This window comes from Pipistrellus hanaki (genome assembly GCF_964339955.1).
Source record: "Pipistrellus hanaki genome assembly, chromosome: 14".
Taxonomy (NCBI): Eukaryota; Metazoa; Chordata; class Mammalia; order Chiroptera; family Vespertilionidae; genus Pipistrellus; species Pipistrellus hanaki.
This window is the reverse complement of record NC_140516.1, coordinates 54,194,583-54,208,541: the sequence shown is the minus strand read 5'-3', so window position 1 is coordinate 54,208,541 and position 13,959 is coordinate 54,194,583. Positions and strand designations below refer to the sequence as shown.

Here is a 13,959-nt window from a genome sequence, read left to right as displayed (position 1 = left end):
GGAGAGACAGATGAGGTTGGGCATGCAGTTGAATTGTAAGTGGACACACCCCCTCTGGTTGACAGTGGGGGGCAGGAAGAAGCTGACGTGGTAACCCCAGCAGAGGAAGGAAGGTTTTCTCCTTGCCCAGCAACAGCACAGCCAATGAGAAACCAGCCACTGCAACGAGGAACTCGGGCTCTCTGAAGGAGTTGTTCTTAACTGCTCCTCCCAACTTCCTCCTTTCTCTCTAAAAAGTAACACTTCCCCCCTTTGTTCTCCACACGTGCATGAGTTGAAACCATTTGCAAGTCCTGAATTGCAGCTCCTCTGCTATTCCCAAGTGAGGTCATTCTTGCTGGAAAAACAACTGGCTGTTTTATTTTTAAGGTTGACAAGTCTGCACCTGGTTATTTGTTTTCTGTTTGTCCCACCTGTCACTGGTGGAACCTGTGATTCCTTTAAAATAAAAATCTTTTAATCGATTTAAAGAGGAAGGGAAGGGGAGAGATAGAAACATCCATGAGAGAGAATCATCAGTTGATTGCCTCCTGCATCCCCTCTAATGGGGATCAAGCCTGGAACCCAGCATGTGTCCTGATGGGGAATTGAATCATGACCTCCTGGTTCATGGGTCAGCGCTCAACCACTGAGGTCCGTGGTTCCTTTTGGTGTACTGAGGCATAGACCCCTTTCCCATGCAGTTGTAGGATTTTTTTTTCTTTATTGTAATCCTCACCTGAGGATATCTTTCCATTGATTTTTAGGAAGAGTGGGAGAGACAGAAACATCGATATGAGAGGAACACATCAATCGGTTGCCTCCTGCAGGTGCCCTGACCAGGGCCCTGGGCCCGGGAAGAGCCTGCAACTGAGGTACGTGCCCTTGACTTGATCGAACCCGGGACCCTTTAACCCGCAGGCCCACACTCTATGCACTGAGCCAAACCAGCCGGGCGCATTAGTGGGAATTTAATTATTGTGGCTTGTCTTCTTGAAAGGCCTCAGACCTTTTACTTACTTAAACCAAGCTACGCTCCTTGAAAGGAAGAAAGGAAGGTGGTCACGTATAAACATGCTTGTGGGTGACATGAGAGTTATAGGCTCAGCTGGAGGGGCTGATAGGCTCCCACTTAGGCTCGAGTTCTGCACACCCAGGGGCTGTTTGGGTGCTGGCTTGCTGGTGTGATTCTGGCGGGTGAGGCGTTACTGTTGTTACCGAGTCTGTGCCCCTGGGGGACAGGGAAGGAAGTCCTCTGGCTGCTGAAGTAGCTGGAGGGTGAACCAGCAGAGCCTCCAGAGAGCAGGCATTGGCTGTGCTCAGGGCATAGTGGGTGTGTGTGTGTGGGGGGGGGGGCGGGGGAGGGAGCAGGGTGCTGCCTGGGCCAGGCCTCAGGCCTCAGGCCTCTGACTTCCAACCTCTTGTGCAAGGTTTTTATCAGCAACTTGGATAAGGACATAGAAAGCAGCTTATCGAATTTGCGAATGACACAGAACTGGGGTGGAAGGCTAATACGTAGGATAATAGAATCAAGGTTCATAAAAATCTTGGCAGGAATGATGGGGCTGAACTACGAGGGGGCCTAACAGGATTACCTGTGAGGTCCTGCTGGGCCGGCAGCCAGGCCAGCAGTGGAGAGGGAAGGGGGGAGGGGAGAAAGGCAGGGAGGCCCAGCCTGAAGGCAGGTGGTGCAGAGCAAGGCCTGGGGCTCCCAGGTGGTGACTGTAAATGTAACTGTGTCACTAACTGCAGTAGAGCTGCAAATCTAAGGATATGAACTGCCTCAGCGTCCTTCCTGGAGCCCGGCTTCCCAAATCCACCCCCCCCACCCCGCCCCCGCCCCGCCCTCGCCCCGCCCTCGCCCCGCCCTGACGGATCTCGCTCTGGCTTCCGGGCCCAGCCAGGCTCTGACTTTTCCTGAGAAGCTCCTCCAAGTCTGCAGTGTGGAGTCTGTCACGCTCCACTGAGCGCCCAGACAGCCTCTCCCACTGGACAGTGCTCCCCCAAGGCGGCCATTGTCTGATTGTCCACCTGCTTCGGACTCGGGGCTCCTGCAAGTCTGACTGCGGTCAGTCCTTTGCCCTGAATAGCGACACCGCGACTGGCACACAGCAGATGCCCAGGGGCCTCTCCATTCAGACTGTGGGCGAGGGCTCTGGGCCCCACATCTTCGGATTTTCACCCCCCTCACCACCAGGTAGTGACAGGTGTGCAGGTGATGGACCTGTGGAGGCTGCGCCAGACCACGCCCAGGTGTGGACCATCCTGGGAGTCCGGAGGAGCATGGGGGTTTCGGGGGGTGGGGGTGACCCCGCTCCTTGAACAGAGATTGAAAATCATAGACACCATCTAACCACAAGCAGACTGCTTGCTTGGGGGCCTCCCGTTAACCCCCGGCTGATTGTGGAGAGGATGTTCCAACTGGAAAGGGAGGAGTTGAAAATGAAGGATAGCCCCGGGCGGTGTGCTCAGTGGTTAGAGTCAGCCTGTAACTCAGGTCCTGGGTTTGATTCCTGGTCAAGGGCACGAACCTGGGTTGCAGGCTCAAGGATCAGGGTGCATCTGGGAAGCAACCAATCACCCCCCCCCCCCCCCGTCTCCCCTCCCCCGTCCCTTTCTCCCAGTCTCTCTAAAACTCAATAGAAAAAATATCCTTGGGTGAAGGTTAACAAAAAAAAAACTATGGTGATAACGAACCCTACATCAACACTGCTTCCCGCCTCCCTGAGGGTGTGTGCTTCTCGTGGCTCCACCCAGCAGACGAGGCCCCTGAGACGCCGTCAGTCACTGGTCTGGGCCCTGAGGCCTGGGATGCTGTGCGTGCCCTGGGCTGCACCTGCTCCTGCGGGATCAGTGCTGTGGACTCTGCCCATCCAGTAGAGACCCCTGCCCTTACCCCCTGCCCCCTTCCCCCCACCCCTGCCCCTCTGTGTGTGGGCTGGCACCTCACCCTTCGGTTTTTTTTTAAACCGAGAACAATAGACATTTTTCTTTTCAACTGGAACTCTGGGAATTCACAACTAACGTCCCTGCCATGAGCTGCTTACAGACTCGGGAGAAAGTTTCAGCCTTGTGCTGCGCTGTGTCCCGATGCACCTTGGGAGCCGGCTGTGTCCAGCTTCTCGCAGATCCTCTTGTCCACTATGGCACTCGGAAGAGCGGGGCTCCAGGATGGCGGTCGGCGTCCGGCTCCAGATGCTTCTGCTTGTCCCTGCCCGGCTTTTTGGGGTTGGCGCAGACAGACCCTCCTCTGCCCGATGAAGACCACGTGCCTCCCAGGACCACCACCTCAGCTCGAGGACCAGTCGGATGTGGATTTCCTGTAAAGACTTGAGTTGAGGAACCAGAACAAAGATGATAGCTTTCCGACGGCCCCCAACGTCACTTCCCTGGCCGCTGCAACGTCCAGTCCCGAGCCTGGGCCTTGAGGTCCGAGTTCGTCTCCCGTCCCGGCAGTCTGGGCGATGCTGGACTCGAACTCGCCTGGCTTCTCGCCGTTCGGCTTTGCGGTCTTGTTGCTGGGACTGAGCATGGCTCCTCCTGGGCGGGCGCCACCTGAGCAGAGCGGCCGCAGCTCTCCCTCCTCGGTGCCAGCAGCTCGGGGTGGAGATCCCGCGGGCAGCACGCGGCCGAGCACCTCCGTGCTGGTGCCACGCAGGCGTCGGTCTCCCTCGGGCCGCTCGGACCAGAAATCAAAGCCCCGGGTTCAGGCCCTGCCGCCACTTCCTGGCCGTGGGGCCATGTCTGCTCACGTACTGACTCGGAGCTCAGCCAGTCTGTAATGCTCTCGGCTCGGCCGCTGATGACCGGTGTTCCCACCTGCTTCGGGGTCTCGGCTCAGCTGAGCCTGTCCAGCAGAGTGTTCCTGCGAACCAGTGAGATGGAGGGTTCCCACGTGAGCCAGCTCCTTTGTGGAGCTCTTCCTAACAGTCAGCTGTTCGAGCAGAGGGACGGGCGAGCATCGAATAGTCAGGCTCCTGGCCGCGAGCTGTGCGCTTTGCCATCCTGCCATCCTGCCAGCATGCGGCTTCCCGGTGTCTGGGGGCGGCGGGGGGGTAGGGGGGAAGGGCGTGACCCCTCATTTCCCATAACTCTCTTCTGCAGCTAGAATGCGATGACGATCCTTCGTCAGAGGGGACAGCAGCAAGCGTGTTTTCTCTCTGAAATTAGGGAGAGGCCCCTCATTCCTCCATAAGTTCTTTTGAGCACCTGCTCGGCATCAGGCAGAGCTAGAACCATTCACCTTGGAATCCCCGGTTCTTAGGGTCTTTGCATGTTATGCTCACAGCTGTTCTCACGCCCAGAATCGGCCCATGCCGGCAGGTGTTGAGGAAGATGCCACCCACTCTGTCATTCTTTGTCTTTCCCCAGTTGGTCGGGGCTGAGAGCCACCAGCTGGGGCAGCATCACCCTGCTCTTCCCGAGGGGTGGGCCGTTCCTCCCTGGGGGTGTGAGGTGGGCTGGTGCTCCCCTAGGATGGGAGGGGAGGGCTGGTGCTCCCAGGGGTGTGAGGTGGGCCGGTCCTCGCTGGGGGTGTGAGGTGGGCTGGTCCTCCCTGGGGGTGTGAGGTGGGCTGGTGCTCCCCTAGGGTGTGAGGTGGGCTGGTGCTCCCAGGGGATGTGAGGTGGGCTGGTGCTCCCCTAGGGTGTGAGGTGGGCTGGTGCTCCCAGGGGATGTGAGGTGGGCTGGTGCTCCCCTAGGGTGTGAGGTGGGCTGGTGCTCCCAGGGGATGTGAGGTGGGCTGGTGCTCCCCTAGGGTGTGAGGTGGGCTGGTGCTCCCAGGGGGTGTGAGGTGGGCTGGTCCTCCCAGGGGTGGGGGGAGGCTGGTCCTCCCAGGGGGTGCGGAGGATGCGGCCTTCCCGGAACTAAGACAGCAGCTGAGCGCTCGGCCCTCACGCATCTCTTTGCTGTTTCAGTTTCACGGAGTTTCTGGACCCGTTCCAGAGAGTCATCCAGCCAGAGGAGATCTGGCTGTACAAAAACCCCCTGGTGCAGTCGGACAACATCCCCACCCGCCTTATGTTTGTAAGTACCAGCTCTCCCGCTGGCTCGGCCTTCCTCCCAAGTGCAAACCCAGTGAGTTTCCCCGTCAGCTTTCTAACCCCCTGGAGACGGGGCCGCCTGAGAGAGACGGTGAGCAGTCCATCAGGTTCAAGTTCAAAACCAAATCTCGGTGGGCGCCGCTGGCTCACGCGAGGAGGAGTGATGCCGGGCGCTGGGAGGAGGGGCCTGCCGGCCGAGCTGCGCTGGGCTGTCCCCAGTATTCACAGTGAAATCGGCTGCAAACCAAAGCTCGCCTACTGCAAAGAGAAGCTGAGGTCTTTGCCACAGGTTCAGCTGGTCAGCTGCCTGCCACTGACCAGGCGCCCAGTGTGGCGCCAGCCCTGGGCAGTGCCTGGGTCTCGGCTTCTGGGACCGGGTTCAGGGCTCCTGGCTGGTGCGGGCCTCACTGCGGGAGAGAGGAGCCCTCCAGGCACGCGGCGATGAGAGAGGACGGTCACTCCTCTTTGCCAGCCCTTCTGCCTCTGGAGCCAGTGGCCCGGGTCCCAGAGCTCTCCCAGAGCACAGGAGAAGCATGGTTGCATTTTTAGAGATCCCCTGGTTGTATGGAGGAACTCCTGTCGTTAGCGATGAGGGGGAAGGTCTTTGTGTCTGCAAACTCCTTCAACAGCTCAGAGCACAGGAGCATTCAAGTCTTATTTTCATTGCTTTTTAATCATTGCTTTTCTGCTGGAAAATAAATGATTTTCATCAATCTCAGAGAAATTAAAAACTAGGTGTTTATAAGGAGAGCACTACCTAACACTTGAGTATTAAATGAGACTTCTTCCATTTTGGCTCTAAGTCAAATCTGTGAATCCTAGATCAAAGGAACCGGGGTGTGTCTGACTAGTTTACTGTATGGCTTTCACGGCAGGGGGTGGGGCATCTCTGGCCCTGATGACCCACCAGCCTCAGATGGCCCAGCGCTGTCCTCACGGGGTCTGTCCTCTCTTCCAGGCCATTTCGTTCCTCACGCCCCTGGCTGTGATCTGTGTGGTGAAAATTATCCGGCGGACAGACAAGACTGAAATTAAGGAAGCCTTCCTAGGTAGAGTATCCACGGTTCTGGTTTTAGGGGTGGGGCAGGACTGGATTAGATGACTGGGTTTAAGAAAACCTCAGGTGCTCCAGCTAACTTTTCTCTGGGTCAAATCAAGCTTGGGAGAAGCAAGAGCAGGCGTAAGCCTGGAAGGTCCAGGGCACAGGTGGGAGCAGCCCTGTTTTCCCTGTGGCCCTGGCCGCTGTCCGTTGTGCTGAACATTGGTGTCTGCCTCCCTCAGAGACGGTGCTGCTCGGGCTCAGCGCAGGGCAGCTCTTGTGGCGAAAGAAACCTGGTCCTTGGTCACCACTGCCTGTCCGTCTCATGTTTGTGACTACTAGGCTCACACCACAGGCAGCTCAGAAATCGACCGTGTCCACACTCGCCGAGTGTGGCTCCATCATTTCTCAGGCCTGGTCATCTCCGGCCAGCCTGTGGATGCCTCCTGCTTCCCCCATAGGCCAGGCGACGACCCGGCTGCTCGTCTGTGGCTTTGGGTGTGGTGGTCACGTGGCCCAGTGTCTGAGGCTGGTGGTGGGAGGTCAGCTTTTCCAGCCGGGGCACTGGAGCCCTCCCACCCATGCCCCGAGCAGCCGGGCTGGATTAGGATGGATCCCACTGTGGTCCCAGGATGTCCTGTTCGGGGCCTTCTCAACTGATTTGGAAATCCCTTCTCCTCACTTTAAAAAATTATCTTTATTCTTAAAGATATTGCAGAGTCTCCCTTTTATCCCCAGTAACCCCTTCCTCACACCACGTGGCTTTGCATCTTCTCAGCAGACAGCCTGGCTGGCATGCTGGCCTCTGGGCCCGCAGAGCTGTGGATGCTGCAGACCAGCCCTCACACCAGACCCCCGGCTGCTATCCGTCAGGAAGCTCCGGATCAGGTCACTCATTTCCTGCTCTCGGCCTTTCCTGCATCTGCACTCGGCTGCCCTCTCTCTGGTGTCCGCCTGAGAGGCCATGCCGATGCCCTGGGGTGCTGCTCAGATGGAAATAACTCAGGTCGCTCCCAGAACGAGGAGTCTGGCTGTGCTCTGGCAGCAGGAGCTCACCATTGCTCCCAGGAGGAGATGCTCTCCGCCCTGGATATTGTCACCCAGATCCCCCTCCTTTCTTCTCCTTCGGCTTTCGGGTCAGGAGTGAGGCTGCCCGCTGTGGGCAGTACGTGACATGCACACGCTTCCCAGCTCGGCTACTTGGTCTTTTAAAGACCCGCTCTGTGCGGCAGCGAGCCCCTGGTGCAGAGGCCGGGGTGTGGGGTTCTGGACTGACGCCTCCCCTTTAAGTTCCCAGAGGCACTGGCAGCTCAGCTGGAGACACTTCCTCCCGGAGACCTGGTCTGTGCCAGAGGCCAGGCCAGGACCAGGTGGGAAGTCGGACCGGCTGGAGAACAGCAGTGCGCCCTTGGACCATGGTGTCGGGAGACCCAGTCACGTCCTGGTGTCCTCACAGCCTGTCCGTTGTCACGGCTCTGGGAGAAGCGGCATGAAGACAAACCAGGGATCCCCTCCTCGGCCCAGGAGACCTTCCAGCAGGCCCCGAGCTTGCGAGACGGCAGAGGCCAGTGTTTAGGAAGGAGGGTCTGTGCTCTCGGGATGCAGAGGGTTTCCCTGAGTTTCCCACTCTCAGTTTCCATTCCTGAGCCGCCACCCCCGCCCCCAGCTGCCCCAGGCGTGGTGTCTAAGTGGTAGGACCACGCAGCTGAGCGGCCGGTGGCTCCTCTCTCCTCGCCCCGCCCCGCCCCCCCCCTCGCCCCCCAAGATGGGCAATTCCCCCATCTCACACTCAGGTGGTCAGTCTTCCTCTGACAAAGGTGCTCATTGGAACTGGTTGCTCCCATTCTCTCTGCTTCCCCCAACTTGTTAAAGCAGGTGGGCCTTCCACGTGCGCATGTACCACAGCCGCTTCATCCACTCGTCCACCGATGGGCACATGGCTGTCGTAAATAACGCAGCAGCGAGCACAGGGGTGCACACATTCTTTCCGAGAGGCGTTTGGGTTTCTCGGGATATATTCCTAGAAGTGGGTCCCTGGGTCATGCTGTTTCTTTTTTTTTCTTTCTTTAATTTTTTGGTTTTGTTAGTCTTCACCTGAGGATATTTTTCCATTGATTTTTTTTTTTTTAAGAGAATGGAAGGGAGAGGGAGAGACACATTGATTGGTTGCCTCCTGCATGCACCCTGACCAGGGCCGGGTATCAAGCCTGCAACCGAGAGGTATGTGCCCTTGACTGGAATCAAACTTGGGACCCTTCAGTTCGAGGGCTGATGCTCTATCCACTAAGCCAAATTGGCCAGGGTTACTGTTTCATTTTTAACTTTTTGAGGGAAATCCATATTTTTTTCCACAATGGCTGCACCAGTCTGCATTCCCACCACATCGTTGCCAACACTTAGTGTTGGTTGATTTGTTGATGATGCCATCCTGGGGTGTGAGGTGATGGGTTCCTCAGCTGTAAAAAAGAAGGCAGTCTTACCTTTACGCAGCATGGATGCGCCTGGAGAGCATGATGCTAAATGAAATCAGTCAGTCAGAGAGACACGTACCAAAAGGTGGTCTCATGTGGAATCTAATGAACCAAAATAAATGAACAGACTCATCGATACCGAGAACAGCCTGACAGCTGTCAAAGGGAAGGGAGGTTGGGTGAAAAGGGTGACAGGATTGAGCAAAAATAAACTGGTGGACACAGACAGCAGTGACTACCAGAGGAAGGGAGAGGAGGGTGAACGGAGTAAATGATGATGGGGGGACTAGCCTGTGGGTGGTGATGTAGGATTGTGCACCTGAAACCTTTATAATTTTTTGTTAACCAAGGTCACCCCAGCCTAACACAAACATCTTAACAAGGCAAGCGGCTTTCTCCATCTCGTCCCTGTGCCCGCGGTGCCCGCTGCCACTCCAAGCTCTCTCTGCTCGTAAGGACAACACGCTCGTCCCCTGATGGCCAGGAGTAGCTCTGGGCAGCATTTCCCAGAAATGTCCCTGCACCGCTGTTCCCACGCGAGTCTCGGCTCCTGTTGGGTCCTTTGTTTGCCAGAGGAAGGGCAGCTCCAGTGCCTCGTCGTTCAGCAGAGCAATGCGCGGGCCTCCGAGGGCTCTCCGTGTGCACGGCGGCTGAGCTTCCCGCACACGGCTCGCCACGTGTGAGGTCGCAGTGAACACGGGGGTGACGTCCTTGCAGGGGCAGCTCCCTGACTCCATCACTCGCACCCTTGGATGGCCTGTCCCTCAGGCATCAAAGTCCTTCGGAGCCAGAGAGCCCCCTGGTGGGTATTTTAAAGGAAGTATCCCGGGATTCCTGGTGCTTTAGGCCAGCCTTCTCAGAACCCACTCAGACACAGCTGCCTGCTGGATAATAGATGGCAGCTGTTGGCAGGTGACGAGTCAACAGGCGGTAGTTGCCGCTTTCAAACTGAAAAGCTCTGCACAGCAAAAGGAAGCGACAACAAAACAGAGGCAGCGGCCAAATGGGAGATGATATTTGCAAACAGGAGCTCTGACAAAGGTCTAATATTCAAAATATATAAAGAACTCAAAAAACTCAACACCAGTCAAACAACCCAAGAAAAGAATGGCCATAGGGTGGGTGGGTGGGAGGAGGTCAACCGAAGAACTTGTATGCATATATGCATAACTTAGGCTGGGAGCAGGCTAGGTCAATGGGGAGTAAAGGAAACGTGATACTTTCAAAAGAAAGGTTTACTAGTAAAAAAAATGGCCATAGGACTTGAACAGACATCTCTCCCAAGAAGACATACAAATAGCCCATCGATATATGAGATGTCCAACCTCGCTAGCAATGAGGGGAATGTACATCAAAACTACAGTGAGAACCCATCGCGTGCCTGTTGGAAGGGCGATTATCAACAAGGCAGGTGATAGCAACACTGGAGAAGAGGGAGCCCTCCTCTGTCCACTGCTGGTGGGAAGGGAGACTGTACAGGCACTCTGCAAGCAACACAGAGTCCCTCAGAAAAGCTGCGACTGGAGCCACCACATGACCCAGCAGTCCATGCCCGAAACCTGTGTGACCACGTTAACCAACGTCACCCCCGAAGTTCAATAAAATGAAAAGGATACTTGCCAAATGGGAGTGTCCTCGTTTGCAGAAGGACTTAATCATGAGAACTTTCTGAGAAGGTTGCAGAAGGAAATGAGAAGTTCACGCTTTTTGCTATCAGCAAAAGAAACCGCCTGTGCAGCCTTAAATCTGCCCGTGACCGATGGCTCCTCAGTGATACTGAGCATTCAGTCGAGGAGGAGATAAATCTCGCAGCTCAGGATTCAGGATTTTATGAGTCGCTTTCCGAAGTCCTGTCCTAATCACATTTACTCGCCACCCAAACATCCCTGTGTTGAAAGCTGCTGCTGGATCGTCTTCCTGCGGCCGTAAAGGAAATAGTGCTTTGTGATGTGATGGTGATTTTGACTTTTGAGATCAGCTGGTCACTTTTCTGTCTGTGGTTCTGTCTCACAGCCGTGTCCTTGGCTCTCGCTCTGAACGGCGTCTGCACAAACACCATTAAGCTGATCGTGGGCAGGTGAGTCCCAGGGAAACGGCTGTGACTGAGGTGCCCAGGGTCCCCTGGGCCGCAGGGAGGGCACAGCACAAGGCAGATGCCAGCTCGGCTGGTTCCCCTCCAATGCTGTCCTGGGCTGTGTCCTCAGCACAGGTCTTTCCTCCCCTTCACTTTGAATTCCCAGCCCCCGTCTCAGGAAGGGGGGGGAGTAAAGGGGGATCCACCGACTCCACTTCCTCGGGAGTTCCAGTCCTGTGCTGCCAGGGCCTCCCAACACCCACTTGCTCATCGGTTTTGCCTCCAGAATCAGTCAGGTCACCCTTTCCCGTTCTCGGGGATGAGAAGGGTGGATCGGCACGGAGATGCTCTTACCCTCCTGGGAAGTGATTTCCGTTCTCTGTGTCTTGCCTTCTTCCCCACCTGCCTGGAAGGGCGGTCTCCGTAGAGGAGAGCAGCCAAATGGCTGAACTCAGCCCTGCCTGGGCCCTGACCAGGTGTAGGTCTCAGGCAGGTTATTTCCCCCAGAGCCTGGCCTTTACTGACCATCTATCTGCCTGGGGCAGGTGCGGGCTGGCTCCGAGGAGCAGGGGAGGGACACCTGTCCGGCAGGCGGTCCATGGCCTGCGCTGCCGCGCCTGCATGCAGCCCGTGCTTAGAGCCGCCAGGGGCCCTGCTGGAATGCTGGTTCTCAGGCTGTCCTGCTCGGAGGGTGCGTTCAATAGGGGAAGACTCTGATAGATGACTAACATTGATTATTGGCATGGTACTGGTGATTACTGGTGATTATTGGTGATTACCTCCTAGAGCTGGGGGTGTCCGTGAGCCAGTGTGTGTGAATGGTGCCCCAGTGTGTGCGGAAAAGGGCCCTGTGCTGGCAGCCCTGCCCGAGGTGGCGTTCCTGGGTTGACTCCATGAGGGGTGGTTGGCCATTGGCCATCACACGCCTGGGAGAGAACCCTCACGGGAAGGAGGCAGAGTGGCAGGGTGAGGTGTGTGGGTGCAGGAACCCATGTGTGGGGGGGGGTCAGAGCTGGCTGTGTGTGACCTGGAGGGGGTACCCTCCGAAGCTGTGTTCTGCACCTGTAAAGTGAGATGTCCCAGAACAGCCGCAGGATTGTCAGGGATCCTGGACCCGCACAGCTGCTCGCTCAGCACCATCTGATCCCGGGCTGAGCCGAGCCGAGTCTGCGGCCGGAGGCCTGGGCGCTCCCCTGCGGAGGGCCCTCTCCCACCGCACTGCATGGCCGGGTACTCGCTCATGGACCGGACCTTTGGGGTCCTCTTGGGGGGTAGCTGAGCCCTGAGGGGTAGCCGGCCACCCAGAGGCCCAGTGAAGGGACAGGAGCCCCCCTAAGGCTTGGATCCCGAAGCAGCCTCAATGCAGGACCCTGGGCCGGTGCAGTGCTGACGTCACCAGCACTGAGCCCTGTTCCCCTCAGGCCTCACCTTGTAGGTAGAGGCCTCCCCTTGACCAAAGTGGAAACAGGCTCAGGGGGCACTTGGAGGCGGCATAGCAGGAGTTCAGCTCAGGTTTCTCTGACCTGAGGCTTAAGCTCTACCCCGACTGTCTGTCTGTCTGTCTGCCCTGTTTGGGACCCTGGGCAGAACTGGGGTGTGGGTGGAGGAGTTGGGGTGTGGGTGGAGGAGTTGGGGTGGGGCCGGAGGGGTTGGGGTGGGGCCGGAGGGGTTGGGGTGGGGCCGGAGGGGTTGGGGTGGGGCCGGAGGAGTTGGGGTGGGGCCGGAGGAGTTGGGGTGGGGCCGGAGGAGTTGGGGTGGGGCCGGAGGAGTTGGGGTGTGGGTGGAGGAGTTGGGGTGGGGCCGGAGGGGTTGGGGTGTGGCCGGAGGAGTTGGGGTGTGGGTGGAGGAGTTGGGGTGTGGGTGGAGGAGTTGGGGTGGGGCCGGAGGAGTTGGGGTGTGGGTGGAGGAGTTGGGGTGGGGCCGGAGGAGTTGGGGTGGGGCCGGAGGGGTTGGGGTGTGGCCGGAGGAGTTGGGGTGGGGCCGGAGGAGTTGGGGTGGGGCCGGAGGGGTTGGGGTGGGGCCGGAGGAGTTGGGGTGTGGGTGGAGGAGTTGAATGTGGCCGAGGGGCTGGGTGTGGCTGGGGCTGGCGGGGTCAGCTCAGGCTCGTGACGGCAGAGTTTACATGGAACGTGTCCATGGTGTCTCTTGTAGACCGCGCCCCGATTTCTTTCACCGCTGCTTTCCAGATGGGGTGATGAACGCCGAGATGCACTGCACGGGGGACCCCGAGCTGGTGTCCGAGGGCCGCAAGAGCTTCCCCAGCATCCACTCCTCCTGTAAGTGCCGCGGACATGGCTCCCTGCGGTCCTGTCGCCCTGCGGGGTCAGGTGGGGACAGTGAGGGTGTGAGTGCTGGGTGGGTTCGACTCCTCGCCGTGGGGCGTCGGCTCACAAAGGGACCTTCAGCTGCAGAGGCTCCAGGGCTCAGAAACATTGGTGCCGCTGCCGCCCAGCAGGCGTCACACGTGACCTTCACCCACATCCTGTGACTCGGGTGCTGGGCTGCTGCCTTTAGCTCCGGGTTGGCTCCAGTTTATTCCCTCAGGGACGTGCTATGTGTGTGTGTGTGTGTGTGTGTGTGAGAGAGAGAGACTGTATCACCATGTAGCACACTTACATATACATGTGTGCCTACACACAATATGTAATCTATTATAGATGGTCTAGCTGGTACCAAGACTAAATAGTGTGAATGGGGTACAGGGAGGTGTGGAGAGAGGGGTGCAGGCAGCTGTGGTGGTGGAGAGAGTGGGTACAGGGTGGTGTGGTGGAGAGAGGGGTGCAGGGAAGTGAGGTGGAGAGAGAGGGGTACAGGGCGGTGTGGTGGAGAGAGGGGTGCAGGGAAGTGTGGTGGACAGAGAGGGGCACAGGGAGGTGTGGTGGAGAGAGGGGTGCAGGGAAGTGAGGTGGAGAGAGCGGGACTTGGAAGGATGGCAGTGCCTGCTCTGCCCGGCATCACCTCTGCGATGACCTCCCTGTGGTCGGTGGGGAGACGATGCCTGGTTCTTGTGGGTGAGGGTTGGGATAAGCGATGCTGACCCTGGCGTTTTTCAGCGCCCGCTGTTCCTAAGCATTTGGGTGCGTTGTCTTATTTGATCCACTCGCGTATGTCAGGTACTTGGTGTTAAGTGGACGTTGTTATCCATGTTGCTGTTTATCGCCAAAGCCAAGGCCCGGGCTGTTCTGCGCATTCGCCGCCATGTTCGCTGGAGGGCTCCGTGTTGGGCGCAGTGCCGGGTGCTGGGGATACAACGATAAACAAGATGCATCGCATCGGCCGGCACGGCTCAGTGGTTGAGTGTCGACCCATGAGCCCTCCTCACCCCCTTGGGCGGCGTAGTGTGGTTCCTCACCG

The 13,959-nt window shown here is 57.8% G+C and overlaps 1 protein-coding gene across 3 annotated transcripts in view; it reads left to right on the top strand.

Moving 5' to 3' along the window:
- Positions 1-13,959, top strand: part of PLPP4 (phospholipid phosphatase 4) — a 31,914-nt gene that overhangs the window by 5,231 nt on the left and 12,724 nt on the right. For 2 of the 3 annotated variants that reach the window (XM_084904221.1, XM_084904219.1), the window contains exons 2-5: positions 4,896-5,004; positions 5,980-6,070; positions 10,545-10,608; positions 12,792-12,881. In XM_084904221.1, coding sequence (XP_084760347.1) covers positions 12,800-12,881 — 82 coding nt within the window. In that variant the 5' untranslated portion in view covers positions 4,896-5,004; positions 5,980-6,070; positions 10,545-10,608; positions 12,792-12,799. Of the gene's footprint in view, positions 1-4,895; positions 5,005-5,979; positions 6,071-10,544; positions 10,609-12,756; positions 12,882-13,959 lie in introns of all 3 variants that reach the window. The other variant, XM_084904220.1, reaches the window with a different exon arrangement.